This window comes from Orcinus orca, chromosome 10 (genome assembly GCF_937001465.1).
Source record: "Orcinus orca chromosome 10, mOrcOrc1.1, whole genome shotgun sequence".
NCBI classification, from domain to species: domain Eukaryota; kingdom Metazoa; phylum Chordata; class Mammalia; order Artiodactyla; family Delphinidae; genus Orcinus; species Orcinus orca.
Window position 1 is genome coordinate 1186141 of NC_064568.1, and position 15328 is coordinate 1201468.

Below are 15328 nucleotides of genomic sequence, written 5' to 3' on the forward strand. Positions count from 1 at the left end.
GTTCATTCAGCAAACACTGGTGATGCCTCTACTCTCTGCTCAGGCCTGGGCTGCACAGCAAGGAGAAGGCTGTGGGGCTGAGGGAGAAGCGAGCACAGGACACCGTAAGTCAGTTTCCGTTGCCTCCGACCAAAGGAAGAGGTACCCCTCAGGGTACAAGTACTAGGACAAAGCTGAGCGCTTCACGGGGCTGCTTAAGGGGGCTGGGGGGACAGGTCCCTCGGCCATCAGGATGCCAGTGCCTATGTCCGTGCATTGCTCCTTGTACAGGACCTGACCCAAGCTTAATGCACGATTAGCAACCTTCACCGCTACATACTTATGATCCTAATAATAACCTTCACATCTAAACCTTCTGAAAGCACACAGAAAGGTGACACTGTGAGCTAAACATAACTCAGAAAATATATAAAGCAGAAACGGATGAGAAACGCTCTCTTAAAGAGCACGCCTGGAAGCACGGCTGTCAGAGGAGACGGTGCTTTAGCGTCCATCCTGGGTGCCTTTCTTAGCAACCAGGCCCTGTTTTGCCCGAACCAGCAAACACGCAGCAAACAAGTTAGATCTCCTGCCTCCCTTGCAGCTGGGCTTGGCCGTGTGATGCTGTCCTGGAACCTGCGGTGTAGCTGCAACACGACGGGGAGCTCTGTACTGCCTCCTGCTGAGCCCGGGAGCTGGAGCCGGTACCCGTGGGCATGAAAGCCATGCAGTGAGAACAGCTGAGCAAAGCTACAGAGGGAGCCTTGGGCGTGGATGGCACAGTGGTGTCCCGAAGCCGCCTCGGCCTTCTCATGTCACGGGAGAAAAATAAACCTTTGTTTGTTAAGCTAGCGAGGTCAGGGGTCTGATGCAGTCAAACAGCCCCTGACCGGTACGTGTGCTCTGGTGGACAAGGAGAGCCTCAGACCCTCACCTCTGACTAACTGTTATGAGGGGTAGGAAATAACGCACGAAAAGGGCCTTGGTCAGAGCCTGGCATGCAGGTGGCACTCAGTAAAGGGCAGGAATATAATTCTCATTTCTGGCAAAGCCCTGCAGGCCCAGGAGGCCATCCTGTAAAATTCAAAGGTCAAATAGAAAACAAAGGGGCTTCCCTGGTGGCGCAGTGGTTGAGAGTCCACCTGTCGATGCAGGGGACACGGGTTCGTGCCCCGGTCCGGGAAGATCCCACATGCCGCGGAGCGGCTGGGCCCGTGAGCCATGGCCGCTGAGCCTGCGCGTCTGGAGCCTGTGCTCCGCAATGGGAGAGGCCACAACAGTGAGAGGCCCGCGTACCGGAAAAAAAAAAAAAAAATAGAAAACAAAGGTAAGCGGGATGCTAATTGAGTACCTTGCTGTGCACACCAGGCTGCCAGCCAGACCACCCAACCCAGCGTCTCCAGGTTTCTTACTGGAGCACAGCTGAGCAAGGAGATTTAACTTAAAATCAAGTTAGCATAGGATTTGTAGAAACCCGTGTTTCTACAAATTGTGTTATAGAAACCAGCCACGAAACTGCCCTTGGTATCTGTTTACTTTGTGAAGCACTTTCCATCTATCCTTCAGCCGATCTTCACCGCAGCCTCTGCAGCCGGGCAGGGGACCCAAGAACCCGGCACCCCGGCTCCCAGCCTCGGTGTCCCCGTTGGGGCTGGAGGGGGTCTAGGAGCTGGCAGAGTGAAGGGGAAGAGGCACCACCCTCCCCTGGGCCCCCGTATGCCTTACTTTATTCTATCACTGCACTGTCTGGCCCGTTTGGTAGATGAAAAAACTAAGGCTCAGAATGGTTAGGCGTCTAAGGCCCACGGCTGGAATTGCAGTCCAGTAGACACCTGGCCCCAGGTGTGTCTGCGTCGCGGCCCTTCTGTCATCTGGGGGGCAGGTCCCCCCGGAAGCACAGGAGTGCAGATGACAACCGACAGCAGGACTGGAAACGGGGAGGTTTAGGCCAGCCTGGCACTGGCGAGGCCCTGGGGCCTTGAGAGGTGTTTTTGCTCTCTGTTTTTAATCTTTGTATCCCTCCAATTGGCCCCGTAAATGCCCTGACATCTTCCCCACAGAGGTTTTATTTAAATTTAAAAGCTATGCGGGAAAGAATGAAGCACCTCTCTGCAGGCTTCATGCCTGTGTGAACACCAAGTCGTGTGCGGTGTGATAAAGGGAGGCTGGGCTGCAGAACCAGCAGGCCTGGGCTCAAGCCCCTCCACGCCCCCCGCTCCCCTCCACACCTCTGCGAGAAGCCACCAGGCACAGGGCGTAACCACCAGTGCCTGCTTCCCCAACCGGCACAAGACCCCACAAAGGCAGCCCAGCACCTGCTTTCTCCCACTAAGGAAGCCACAGCCACACTCATCTCTAGACAACCAAAGTCACACTGGGTTCATTTCTTGAATAAAACACCTCCCACAGGCACTTGCCAGAGAGATTTCCCATGAGTCACTGGAAGAAACTGATCAATCAAGGAACTTAAAACAGGTGAACGCAAACAACCAGCTTTGAGCTATATTCAGACTGTCACAGAGAGCCAGGCCTCAGATCTGGATGGTACTTTGGAAACACCAAAAGGCAGGCTGTTTCTTTTCTCTCTTTAGTCTAAAAAAGAAGGCTTTTCATATTGTTTTTCAAACTTCTACGGCCAGACAACATAAATAAGGCACGACAGTTACTCCCCCCCAAGATTTGGCCAAAGGCAGCTGATAAGAGGGTAGTTGACCTCAAGATTAAAAGCAGGTAACTTAAAATTCCGTTGGAGGTGTTTCGTGTTTGCATAGTACAAACATTCTTTTCTTTCAGAATGCCCCCATGTTGTTCAGCTCACTTCACCAAACGTTAACAGAGACAAATGCGATAGGAAAAAAGTCATTCCTATCATGGGCCTTACAGTGTAGAAGGTGTCAAAGTAAATAATGACAGTCCCACAGTGAAAATCAGGATAATCCTCGAATATTCTCTCTCAGTCTGACAAATATCACTGGGACTGTTTGCAAAGCACTACAGCACATTATGACCATAGTAAGAAAGAATTTAGCCAATATTCTCAGTTATGAGGACCCTTGCACAAATCTGGCTGAAAAAGGGCTCTTGGTAGACCAAACTGCAGTTCCTTATATATAAAACGCCCCAGGCAAGCTTTCCCTCCTGTCGCAAGGACTCCCAGGCCTGTCACTTCGCCCCTGCCCCTCTTTTCACTTAATTATTTCCCTATCAGATAAAACGGAAGCAACGTTTCTGGATCTGGGCCAGGATGATAGCTTTCTACATTGAAGCGGTGAGAAATCACCATGGTCCATCACAAGGAACTCTTCATTCTTCAGACTGTTAGACAAAGAAAGATCTCGACTGGGAGCCTTCCCAGCCACAGAGAAGGTCACCCAAACGATTAAGGAACTACGCACTGATTTAGGCAACAAATTCTGATGGTTACTATGGATTTTGTTACGGATGAAGAATCGAAGACTTGGCCTGGGGACGTGTGTGTACATGTGTGCGTGCATCTGTATGTGCTTGTGAATGTGCCCGTGTTCGGGGTTTTCTCATGACCACACGGCCCTTGAGACCCTTACTGTTCTCCTGGTCTGAATGCTTTGGAAGCATCCTGAGGCCGCGCTGGGCTGTGTACGGCACTCGCGCTGAGAGCATGGCATTGTCTGAAGTCCTGTGGGGGAAACCAGGGCCCGTTCTGTGCAGAGAGCGCTTTATAAACGTGAGAGAGGGTGACTTGGCCTGCGGCAAGTTCTTACACAAACACATCCCGACTTTGGGGCTTTTCAGTGGAGGTTTCTAATCAGCCTGCATTCAATCCCACACTCAACAGAAACTGCTGGTCAGACACATTTTTTGTTTACATAACTGCACATTTTTTACTTACAAACATCCCGTGGAGAACGTCTTTTCCCAGTTTCAGTGCATGAATCAGAAGTGGAAAACTGAGGAGGAGGGAGGACTGGAAGGGGGCGCCCCGGAGCGGGGGCTCAGCCCCGGGCTACTCACCATGGTCGTGGGCGAACACCAGCAGCTCCAGCCCCACCAGCATCCGAGCCAGCTCGTCGTAGCGGCCACAGTGCTCCCCCGCTCCGTGGGACACAAAGACCAGGGCCCTGCAGGGATGAGAGACGGCTGTTAGGAAGGTGCAGGCCATGGAGGCCGTGTCCAGGGCGGGGCAGGGCTCCGGCAACATCAGCGGAGAGTCAAACACTAAATCACGGGTCTAAGTGAGAGGGCACGCTGTTAAAACATGGGCTTCAGGGTCACCCAGAACGGAGCCGGTTCCTATAGAACAGTCACCACAACAGTGTCTCCAGCCGGGGGCTGAGGGAGTCCCGGGAGCTCACTTCTGCAGGTGCTGGCGTATGGCGGGTCCTCCATCGGCCCCACCCAAGGGGCCAGACCTGAGCCAATCAGGGCACCAGGGTCGCAGCCGCAGTCACTGGCTCAAGTGGCTCCAGCCAAGCGAATGGGTCCAGGAGGAGCCGACCCTAGAGGACAGGTCAACCCAAGAGAGGAGAGGCACGTAGGGGGAACCCAGTCCTAACGGTGTTGTCTGGGCCCTGAACCCAGCCAGACCTGAAGCCAGCACGCTCCCAGCCCTGCTCCTGGCTGTGCCGTGCAGGCACTGGGTTTTCTGTCACTTGTGCCGACAGACAGCTCTTCCCACTGTCGTGCGGATAACTCCATTCGCACGTGCTTGCCCTCAGCTGCTGGAGTTTGTGCTCCGTGTGCACCTTTTCTCCCCTTCCCCCCTTTGCCCACCTGGCTCCCTCCTCCCTCCCTTCCAGGCCCCGCTCAGGGCCCCTCCTCTGAGGGAGATTCCACAGCTTCCTCTGGGCTCCACACCCTCTTCCCAGCAGGGGCCAAGCGGCTTGCTGCCCTCCCCGCTGGCTGTAACCTCCTTGAGGACACACTGACTCACTCTCTCTCTCCCTCTCGCTGCCTCTTTGTGGCTGGCACGGTTTTGAGCTACAGCTGGCACTCTGCAAATGCGGTTTGAATGAAGGAAGGAAGGAAGGAAGGAAGAGGCTGTGACGTTCTGAAATAAACACGGTATCTCGCACCCAAGATCTGTGCGGTGGAAGCCTCAGGCCTGGAAGCAGAGCCTGGCTGGGCGCCCAGTCCCCCAGCCGCCGAAAGCCTTCCATGTGGTGAGCCCACCTGCGGACACAGACAGCAGCCCCCATCACACCGCGGCTCACCCCAGAGTGACCCGGCAGTGGAGGGTTACAGGAGGGCACTCAGATTCTTGAATATACAACTGCCCAGTCTAGTACTCAGCATGCAGCCCAGGGAGGCTAGAGTCCCCTTCAGGCGAGGGAGGAACTCCTGTGAGCCACGCCCATAAAGACGAGGGCGGAGGGAGAGGGGGCAGGAGGGGGAGGACAGCAGCTGCCCTTTCACCGAGCATTCACCATGTGACAGTTCCTCCGCTAAGTCCACATACAGGTTTCTAACCCTCATAATCATCCTACCCTTACCTTCTTTACAGCTGAGAGTGAAAACCAGAGAGGTCACACAAGTGGGTAAAATGTGGAGCAGAGCATGTCACCACCCGGCTGCCAGGTCTCCAGCGGGCAACCAGCAGGCCCAGAGTACAGGTCGCCCTGTCCCTTCCTGTCTCACCACTCCTCGGCCCCTTCCCGCTCACCGCCCGTCCTCGCGAGGAGCTTCCGGCCATTCTTCAGCAGCACCAGCTCCTCCCACCTCAGGGTCTTTGGCGCGTCTCCCCGGAGCATCCTCCCCCAGACCTCCCATGGCTGCTCCTCGCGCCTGGGACTCATGGAAGACGTCTCCTGGAGCGGCCTCTGTCCCTCTGACCTTTCTGACCTACACTGGGCCCTCACTGCACATCACAGTTTGCCCTTGTTTGCACTGGGCCCTCATTGCACATCACAGTTTGCCCTTGTTTATACTGGGCCCTCACTGCACGTCACACTTTGCCCTTGTTTGCACTGGGTCCTCATTGCACCTCACACTTTGCCCTTGTTTACACTGGGCCCTCACTACACATCACAGTTTGTCCTTGTTTACACTGGGCCCACACTGCACGTCACAGTTTGCCACTGCTTTGCTATTCACTTGCTCACTCGGTTCCTGGCTCTCTCCTCCACTTCGAGGTCAGCTCAAGAGGCCAGAAGCCTTGTCCACCTTGCTGCCCCAGCCTAGTGGCACTGGCACATACGTGGTGAGCGAGCAGACTCCTGGGTTCTCTCTGCAGCTCCCCTCTGCACCCCGCATTTTATTCTCTGAGCAGCACACAAAGCCCCAGCACTAACCTCAGTTTCCTTCTGCATCTGTCCTCCCTGCCCTTTTCCTAAAATACAGCAGACATCTCACACCCTCTTCACTGCTCCACGGAATGTCCAGCCACCTCTGCTTGATCAGACGTCAATCTGGGCAGATTACACCTGCCCACCTGACACTTCCGGGGTCGGCTGATGGGATGTCCCTCAGCTACCCAGAGCATGGCTGGAACCTCTAAAGAGCCATCATCTGCCGTCGGCACGAGGGGCTGTGCTCCCAGAAGGGGCAGCTCAAGCACTTTAACATCCTTGGGGAACGTGGCAGCTGCTGGATTAATTCAGCCCACAGCTAACGCGGACAGACAAGCCGGGTCACGTGACAGCCAGCCTCTCCCTGCGGCCAGGATCCACTGGGTGGAGGAGGACTTCAGGGTCTCAGTTTGCATCCACAGGAGTGGCACACGGCATCACTGCCACCATGCCTGGAACTGTCTGTTCACAGAGCCCAGCCTGGACACAACGTGTGGGAGAACGGGTGCTCTTACTGTACAGGAACAACTTCTCCCCCAGCGGTTCTCAACTTGGGCCACACCTGAAATCACCTGCAGAGCCTTCCAAAGTGCCAAGGCTGTGTCCCACCCCCGGAAGCTGCTCTGGTTAACTGGTCTGGGTGGGAGAGTGCCCCAGAGGTTCCGCTGTGTGGCCGAGGCAGAGAAGCACCTCTCACCACGTGCAGTGCGGCCAACGATGCTGCTCAGACGCCACGTGGGATCCCCAGTGGCGAGAAAGCAGCCCTTCTGGCATGGAGACTATTGGGGCCACTTATCTCCCGGAGGGACATGCTGGGTAAACCACAGGCTTACCTGGATCGCTGTAGAGGCTTCTGAGGCGTGCTGCCGCCACACACACGCACACACGCACACGCACGCACGCACGCACACGCACGCACAGATGGGCAGCACCTGCACGCTCGCCTCCCCCAGACCCAGGCCAGGCTTCTCCACGGACACGCCCTCCGGCACTGGCCTCGACTGGTCCTAAGCTGCTGCCGCCATTAAGTGGGGTCCCCTTAGTTGCTAGTTTCAGCTCTCACCTGGACCCCAATTCTGAAACATCAGTCTGCCCTCCTGCTCCCCACACTTCCCTGCTCCCTGGACCTGAGCCTTTATTTTGTAGAATGCGTCTAGCAAAGTGAAGATCCAGTCACATGAGACTTCTCGCTGCGTCAGAGAGAAGCTACAGGCCCCGTGGTCACGCCCTCATCTCCCTTCTCCCCTCGGCCGAGGGCTACCCTTCTTCCTAGCGCTCAGATAAGCAGATCGGGGTGCACTGCTAAATGTTTAATAACCGTAGGGAGTGGTCCTCATTTGTAGGGTTTGCCAGTTTCCACGGTGTAAATGCTCTCAGCACAGCGGATTTCAAGTTATTAACGTGACACCACTGGACACGGTGCTGGGGAGAGGTGTACACAGTCGACTCCCGAGAGCCAGGCAGGTGGGCGCCGGCACGGAACCCCTGCGCCAACCGAGGCCTCTCTGGGGACCCCTCTTTTCTGACTGTGCTTGGACTGTCGCTTGGGTCTCAGGCCTTTTCTGACCACCTCAGGTGAAGGGTCCCTTCGGCACGCGACACCGTCTGAATCACTGGTCCACGGCCACGCCTTGCTTTGCCTCCCCGACCCCTGGCCGGCACGTACTCTCCAGAGCAGAGGTCTCACTGATCTCATTTATGCCCAAGTTCTCAGCTGAGGAACATGCCAGCACACACAGGAGCTTAGGAAGGATGTGCTGACAGGCTGCAAGACCCCTGGAGCCTGGATCCCTCTGCCCACCGCACCCCACAGGCTCAGACCTCATGCCCGGGGTGTCCCTCTGCCTCGCCCCACCCACCCGTCAGGAGACCTTCCTGCCTCCCCCACCCCCAGGCCTGCTGTACGTGGAGCCCCTGCTCACTGTCCCGTCCTGCGATCTAAACCTGAGGCCGGGCCCCAGCCCCTCCCAGGTCCCCACCTCGCTGCCACGGGAACATCCAGCCATTTCCCGAGCTGCGTGTTTACGCTGTGTCTCTGGGGAAAAGGGAACCCCCCCAGCACATTCACCACTGCATGCTGGCCGTCACTTGGCATTGCTCCTTTGGGGTTTCACGAAACCCCGTGATTACATTTCAGCTCTGGGAAACAGCACTGTGGAACCAGCACGCCAAGTAAATAAACACCAGCCTCACTCAAGGCTGTGAACAGGGAGCAACGTCTGAAGCCAGGACAACTTGGTTTGATTCCCGGCATTGCCGCTCGTGACCCCGGGCAAGGCCCCTAGCCACTCACAGGATGGCAGCAACGGCAGTCCTTTGACTGAGATCACCCAGAAATACTGACTCAAGGCTTAACCACGTGCCAGGCCCCAGGGACACGAGACGGACGAACAGCACTGCCCCTGCCCTCACACGGCTGACAGTCCAGTGGGAAAGACAGGCCTCAGCAGAGAACACACGTGTCAGCGTGTGCTGTGAGAAGCACCGCGAACACACAGGGGGGCTGCAGGGAGCCTGATCCGCCCTGGAGGGAGCGGCCGGGAAGGCAGGCCGAGAGAGAGACAGGCGTGGTGGGAATGAGAGCTGTCCTTTGCAGGGTCCTGCCCACCCCAGGTCCAGAGAGAAGGCCTCCCATGTGGACGTTGCTGCGAAGAGCCGGGGGTTCTGCATGCAGAGGGTGGGACCGAGAGCAGGGCAGTGACCCGATCTGACTTCCTGAAGCCCCCGGAGCTGCTGTGGACAACAGAGCAGGGAGGCAGGGGATGACGTCTGCCGAGGAACCCGCGTGGCCAGGCCCCCAGCAGGTGCCAGGGAAGGCGATCCCCTCCCTCCTTCCTCCCCTCGTGTTTGCATCCCCGACAAAGGACGGCAGCAGAACGTCGGCGAGGCCGTTTATGCAGACAAGGCAACACCCGCAGTGGCGGGAACGAGGCTCCAGAAGACGCTGGCGAGGATCTTCTTCCTGGAACTTCTTCCCGGCTGCGGCCAGCCGGGAGCCAGTTGCTCCCATTCCGGGAGAGGGCGACTGTCGGCCCGGCCCCGGGAGCAGATGGCCTGCCTGGCATCCAGCCTGGGAGGCGGGGCAGCTCCCAGTAAAGCACGTGCCGCCCCTGAGATGAGCACGCTGCGGAGCTCCTCGGCATTTACAAGCCAGCCGCTCTACCTGTGCCTGGGTTTGACAAAGCGGACCTCGCCCTCCATCAAATAACCGATTCTCTTTATTCCTCTGCTTGTTCATTGTTTAAGTGACTGACCTCTCTGGGGCTCAGTTTTCTCAGCTGTAAAAGGGGGACAATCCTAAAACCACTGACCACAGAGGAATCACAAGGTAAACAAGAAAACAGGTGTGGAAGGCTCTGGGTCCTGCCTGGCACTGTCCTCGGTGAGGATGTTTCTCCGACGGCACAGGGGGGTCCTACTTGCAGCCTGGAGGCCGGTTCACGCTGCAGCCCCCGTGAGCTGGCTCCTGCACCTCTGTGGGCCTCGGTTTCTCCACCTGCGAAACGGGGGCACTGGTGCCTCCTCGATGGGGTTGGAGATGAGATGAGAGAAGGTATGCGAAAATACGCTGAGGGGCTCTGCAGCCCCTGTCGTGGGCTCTGCCTCACTCACCCGCTGGACAGCGAGCCCATTCATGGACCCACACTCTGCAGAGGCCCCTGGAAGGGTGGGTGGGAAACGGGCCAGCAGCCTCACGCGCTTCGAAGACAGAGACCGGTGCTGGGATGCAAAGAACTCATCCCCACCTATTTCCTACAGGACTTCGGCCTCGGCTGAGACCCGCTCCCACCTCCGTCTGCACACCTGCAGGGTGGGCACACGGCCGTCGGGAGAACTAAGGGGACCAACGTAAAACACTCGGCCTGGCCTGGCTGAAGGAGAAAACGTCAGCCTCCTTCCTGCTCACCCTTCTCCCAGACATGCTGACTCATCAAAGGAAGAACTGACTGCCCAGCTGAAGAGATGTTCTGCTCCTTTTATTATTTTATTTTATTAGGAAAAAAAAAAACAAAAAAAACCCCAAGGATTTCTTGGAGGAGATTTTTGGTCGGAGGGACACAGTAGATGTTTGCACCAGCAGGCAGCAGCTCAGGTGGGGTCACCTGACCCAGGAAGCGGCAGGCTTTGTGGGCACCAGCCCACTGACCCTCATAACGTCCCCAATGCAGGGGGCGCGAGGGGCTCCTCCTGCCTCTTCAGGGGCTGCACTTGCTTATTTCCAAGGCATCCCGCTCAGAAAACTAGATGGACACAGCAGCAGCCACATCCACCACGCTCGTTACTGCCACGTTTTATGACGTAAAAAAATTCCCCTGGGGCTTCCCTGGTGGCGCAGCGGTTGAGAATCCGCCTGCCGATGCAGGGGACACGGGTTCGAGCCCTGGTCCGGGAGGATCCCACATGCCGCGGAGCAACTGAGCCCGTGTGCCTAGAGCCCGTGCTCCACAACAAGAGAAGCCACCCCAATGAGAAACCAGTGCTCTGCAGTGAAGAGTAGCCCCCGCTCACCGCAACTCGACCAGAGAAAGCCCACGCGCAGCAACGAAGACCCAACGCAGCCTTAAAAAATACAAACAAACAAAAAACCCAGCGCATGTGTCACCAGGCCTGCGGGTGGGACTGTGAGGCTGGCTTGGACCCCTTCCCCATAACGAGAGCGGGAGCACGCCGGGCTCTGCAGAGTCCAAACCCAGCTGCCGGAGGACTTGGTTCCTCCTCCCTGGCAGGGCTCCCACAGCGTGAACAGTGTGTAGCGGGGACAGAAATAGAACAGAGCCAGTGAAGGGGGTCTAAAACTTCACAGAGGGAACTAGAAATAGACCTCTCGTTTGTAAAACAGATCGATAATGCCTATCTCCCGGGCCTTGTGAGGAATGATTGAGAGAATTTATGGAAAATAACCCAGCAGGACGCGGGGGGCAGTCAGGCGTTATGTAACAGCCAGTGCTGACAGCTGGTATTTACTTTGGCCAGATACTGGTCTAAGTGTGCTGGGCGCTAGCTCACTCAGGGCTCACAACAACCCAGAGGTAGGCACCGCTAGACTCCCCATTTTACAGATGAGAAAAGTGGGGCCCCGAGAGGCTAAGCAGCTCTCCTGGGGTCACAGAGCGGTAAGTTTTGAACCTGCACGCTGGGCCACTGTGGGACCACACGATAAGGGGAAGATACCACGTGGCCACGTCCAGATGTGCAGTCAGGTGGCGTCCCGAAGGCCCTCGCCCTGGGCAGTAGTGGAAGACTGCAGGACACCTACACAAGGTCTGCTCTGAGTCGATAACCCTGAGATGAGCGCAGCAGGCCCTTCGCTTCCCCTGACTTACTGGACTTAGGAGCACGAAGCGGGGCTGAAGGCCATGAGTAACCCGCGGTGCTGCCTTCCCAGAGCCTCCAGAGTGGACGCCTGGGCTGCCCGCCCGCTGCCCGTGTGACTCCTCCTCCCGCCTGGCTGGGCCCCCACTCCCCACACCCCCTTCCCTCCTGCTCTGATGTGACCCTGGTCCTCCAGGCCGCCCGCTCCTGCCTTCCCCGCTGGAGAACGTGGCCGGGTCCCCAGAGTGCACGTGTAAGGCGTGGCCGGCGAGCCCCTGTGAGGCCCTCTTCCGCTTCCTTTCGATGACGTGCATGCCCCCTACCCAATACCAAGACGCTCCCAGAAACAGAAGACGAGCCGAGCGGAGAGCACCGAGCTTCCCCACATCCCCGCGCTCTGAGCTGTACCCTTCACCACGGGCTTGTTTCCGGGTCGCCCGAAAGGCCAGATCTAGAGAGCTGAAGGCTCACCCTGCGCACCCACATGCCCTGCAGACAGAGCCGCCCGCCCCCCTTCCCCTCTGGTCTGTGTGCCCTCCTGGTTCAAAGCACCCTGCAGCCTCCAGGGTGACCACTGCACAGCCAGAGCTAATGTCCACGCCCTGGTTACCCCACACAGTGGCAGCTGGTTATGTCTGTCTCTAGGCTGGAGGTGTCTTCTGCATCTCTTAGCTGTCCCAAGACACAGAAGCGGAGAAATTCTTATCTGCTGAGTGAGGTCGAGTCATCCTACTGAATGAGCTCCCTGCTTACTGCGCCCCCAGGACACCATGCGGCCCGCTCACCCCAGCACTGAACTCCTGAGGCCAGTTTTTCCCTCACTTTCACGGAAATTCTTCACGCTGCAACTGGTTCCACCTGCTGATGCTCCGTCCTCGCGGGAAGGAGGGGCCAGGGCCCTGTCCTTTCGAGTGCATTGTGCCTGGGGCCACTCGGAGCCAAGTCCACACATCTCTCTCTATGGAGACCGACGGCTACGGACCTGGCTTTAAGATACTCGTGCTAAATCAATCCATTCACTTTATTTTTATCTCACAGACCAGTAACATTGCAGAAAAACATGGCTGTGGTCCACAAACGTCCTTCTGTAAGACCTGACGGGAAGGCCGCAGAGAAAACCTAGAGTCACCAAAAAGGGGTGAGCTTTAAAAATCAGCTCTCCCTGAGTTCGGACCCCACCTCCGCCATCTGAGAAAGTCACTCGGGTAGGTACCCGTAAAAAGGGAAACGCAATCCCTGCCTCGCAGAGGTGTAAATGACGACGCCCTCAAGGTGCCTGCCCAGCACGTGGCGCTCGGCTTCCTCTCCCTGTTCAGCTCACGGCGGCGCTGCGTGAGCCGGGCCACCTGGGAACACACCAGGGTGCTTGCACGTGCAGCTCCTGCTCCACACAGCCATTCGGTTACCAGGCAGGTCACCTCCTGGTCTTCCACTCTGGGTATTCTACACATAAGCAGCCCCACCTGTGCCCAAAATGGACCTAAAGCCAACAGGAGGTCACGACTCGAGTCATTTGGACACGGGAGCAGTGCTGGACTGTCAGCCCACCCAAGGCTGCAGGACCTCTCCACGCCCCACGGCTGCCAGCCAGCCAGAAGTCTTCCCAGCTCCAACACGCTAACAAGAGTGGCTCCCACCAAAGAAATAAAGCAGCCGAGTGGAAGCAGGCATGCAGCAGGACGACAGCCGCCCGGGGCCTTGGCTGGCTCAGCAGCTCTCACTGCAACCCACGCATGTCCACGGGAGGAAGGGCCTGCTTTGGCAGATTTGCACAACGGGGTGGTTTCAAAAACCCCACTTAGCCTAAATCCCCATATGCCGACGTTACTAAAACATTAAAAAACAGGTCATGTGTGTGTGTACGTCATAACATAGTTTGATTTTACAAATGATAAGAAGGGCTATTTTGAGTGCCTGTGTGCCAGGGGCTGGGCTCTGCACTCTGTGTGCACAACCGCATCCCCCAGGCTGGAAAAGCTCTGGATCTCCTGGAGCCTTCTCAGATTTCAGTTTATTCCCTCTTCGTAAGTGCCCATTCTTATTTTACAGAATGTTTTATAGCCAAGTCTTCCTGGATCCTGTTGGAAGTTATTGGAAAGTTTCTAAATTTCTTGTAGCAAAGCTACCTGATAATACGTTTCCTCGAGTCCTCAGAAGGATGCCCTTCTGTGGAGCTGTAAAGTCTGGATTTCTGGTGATTTTCATCTTTTGCTCATCCTTTTTGAAAAAGGTCAAGATGTGCCCAGTATCAAGAACTGAGGGGCAATTGTGACGGTCCTGCCAAAACCCTTTAGTCCAGCTGAAGCAAAAGGTGCGGAACTACCCCTAGGGAGCCACCAAGGCTCACAGGAGGAGGAGTAACTAATGCTCCTGGTGAATCTATGAAGGGACAAAGGCCACCAAATCTCCACAAGTATAATATGAAAAAACGCACACACACACACACACACACCCCCCACACATAATTTATGTAAGTTTGAAAAAGGAATATGGGTCATTTTGAAAAATGGAAAAATACAGACACGCATAAAGAAAAATGAAATCCATCCATAACCCCACCGCCCAGTGACACTGTCAGGGACATTGCATTTCCTTCCAGGTTCTCCCTCTCCACAGACATTAAATTTTGTTTTTCATTATTTGTAAGTTAATTATAAATTTATAATTACAACTTACAGCTGTAATTATGGTTTATAATTGTGATCACACTTATGTTCCATTTTGGACCCCTCTTTTGATTCCTCAACGTCTTTCCATGAAGTTTCCTGCAGGAAGTGCAGCACCACCTACTTCCAGAGCTGCTGTGAGTGAACGGACAGAACACCTGAGAAGGCCCCCCGGCACTGCGCCCGCACCTGGGAAGCACCCAGGAAATGGTCAGACGATAAACATCCATCCTGCATCCAGAGCAGACATCACTAATCAACCACAGCTCCCTGTTCTGCTGAACCCAGGAAGCCTCTGAGCCTTTTCAGCTCCACACTCGGGACTCATACTGTATTCCTACACTGGGTCCTGGTTTTGAAAAGGCTGGTTCTGAACAGCTTCAATTCCTAATTCCCCCAGGATGATGTCACCACCACTTGGAGCATCAAGGCTCTCGCATTCTGTGGACCTGCAACTGGTCCTTCTGCATTCAGCGCGGCCTTCACGAATGAGTACCGTGAAACCACTGCACATGGGTTCCAAAATCGGGGTCTGGCCTCCCAGCATCACGACAGTGATGGGGCTGGATTTAGTTTGAGACCAGAGCTCCTTGATTCCTGGGCCATCGAAGGAACACTGTCACACAACCCTCCAGACAGCAACACATGGAAGCCGATGGTGCCCCGGGAGGCGTCCCAGGACGCCTGGAGCAGCCACTCTTCCAGCACTGACCCCACTCAGCAAAGGTTTCCCTGTGCAAGGATAATGAAATCCCAAAGTTGGCCTGCCCTGAAGTCAGTCAACTAGGAAATCACAGGCCACACCAAAGGTGTGTTTGCATACAAATGTGCAAAAGCAAATCCAGCATCAACCAGCTTGAAGCAGAGGGCGATGGACAGTCTGATGCATTTTTAATCCGTAACTTATCACACTGCTAACATCTCTCTTTGGGCACTTATCGCATCCCCCCCGGGCCACCCGTGTGCCGGGCTTACCTAGCCTGCTAATGTGATATCTCACCTACTCCGCAGAGCCCTTGGGCTCCTGCGACTGACAGGTGTGCCTGCAGTCAGGGCCAGCAGGGAGCAGCATGCAGTGCCGCCCCGTCACCGGGCATGGGGGGTCCG

General features: G+C 56.1%; 1 protein-coding gene across 4 annotated transcripts in view; it reads right to left on the minus strand.

Moving 5' to 3' along the window:
* Positions 1–15328, minus strand: part of MGLL (monoglyceride lipase) — a 283419-nt gene that overhangs the window by 64229 nt on the left and 203862 nt on the right. For 3 of the 4 annotated variants that reach the window (XM_033416089.2, XM_004285447.3, XM_004285446.3), the window contains one exon: positions 3970–4076. In XM_033416089.2, coding sequence (XP_033271980.1) covers positions 3970–4076 — 107 coding nt within the window. Of the gene's footprint in view, positions 1–3969; positions 4077–4542; positions 5130–15328 lie in introns of those variants that run through there. The other variant, XM_033416088.2, reaches the window with a different exon arrangement.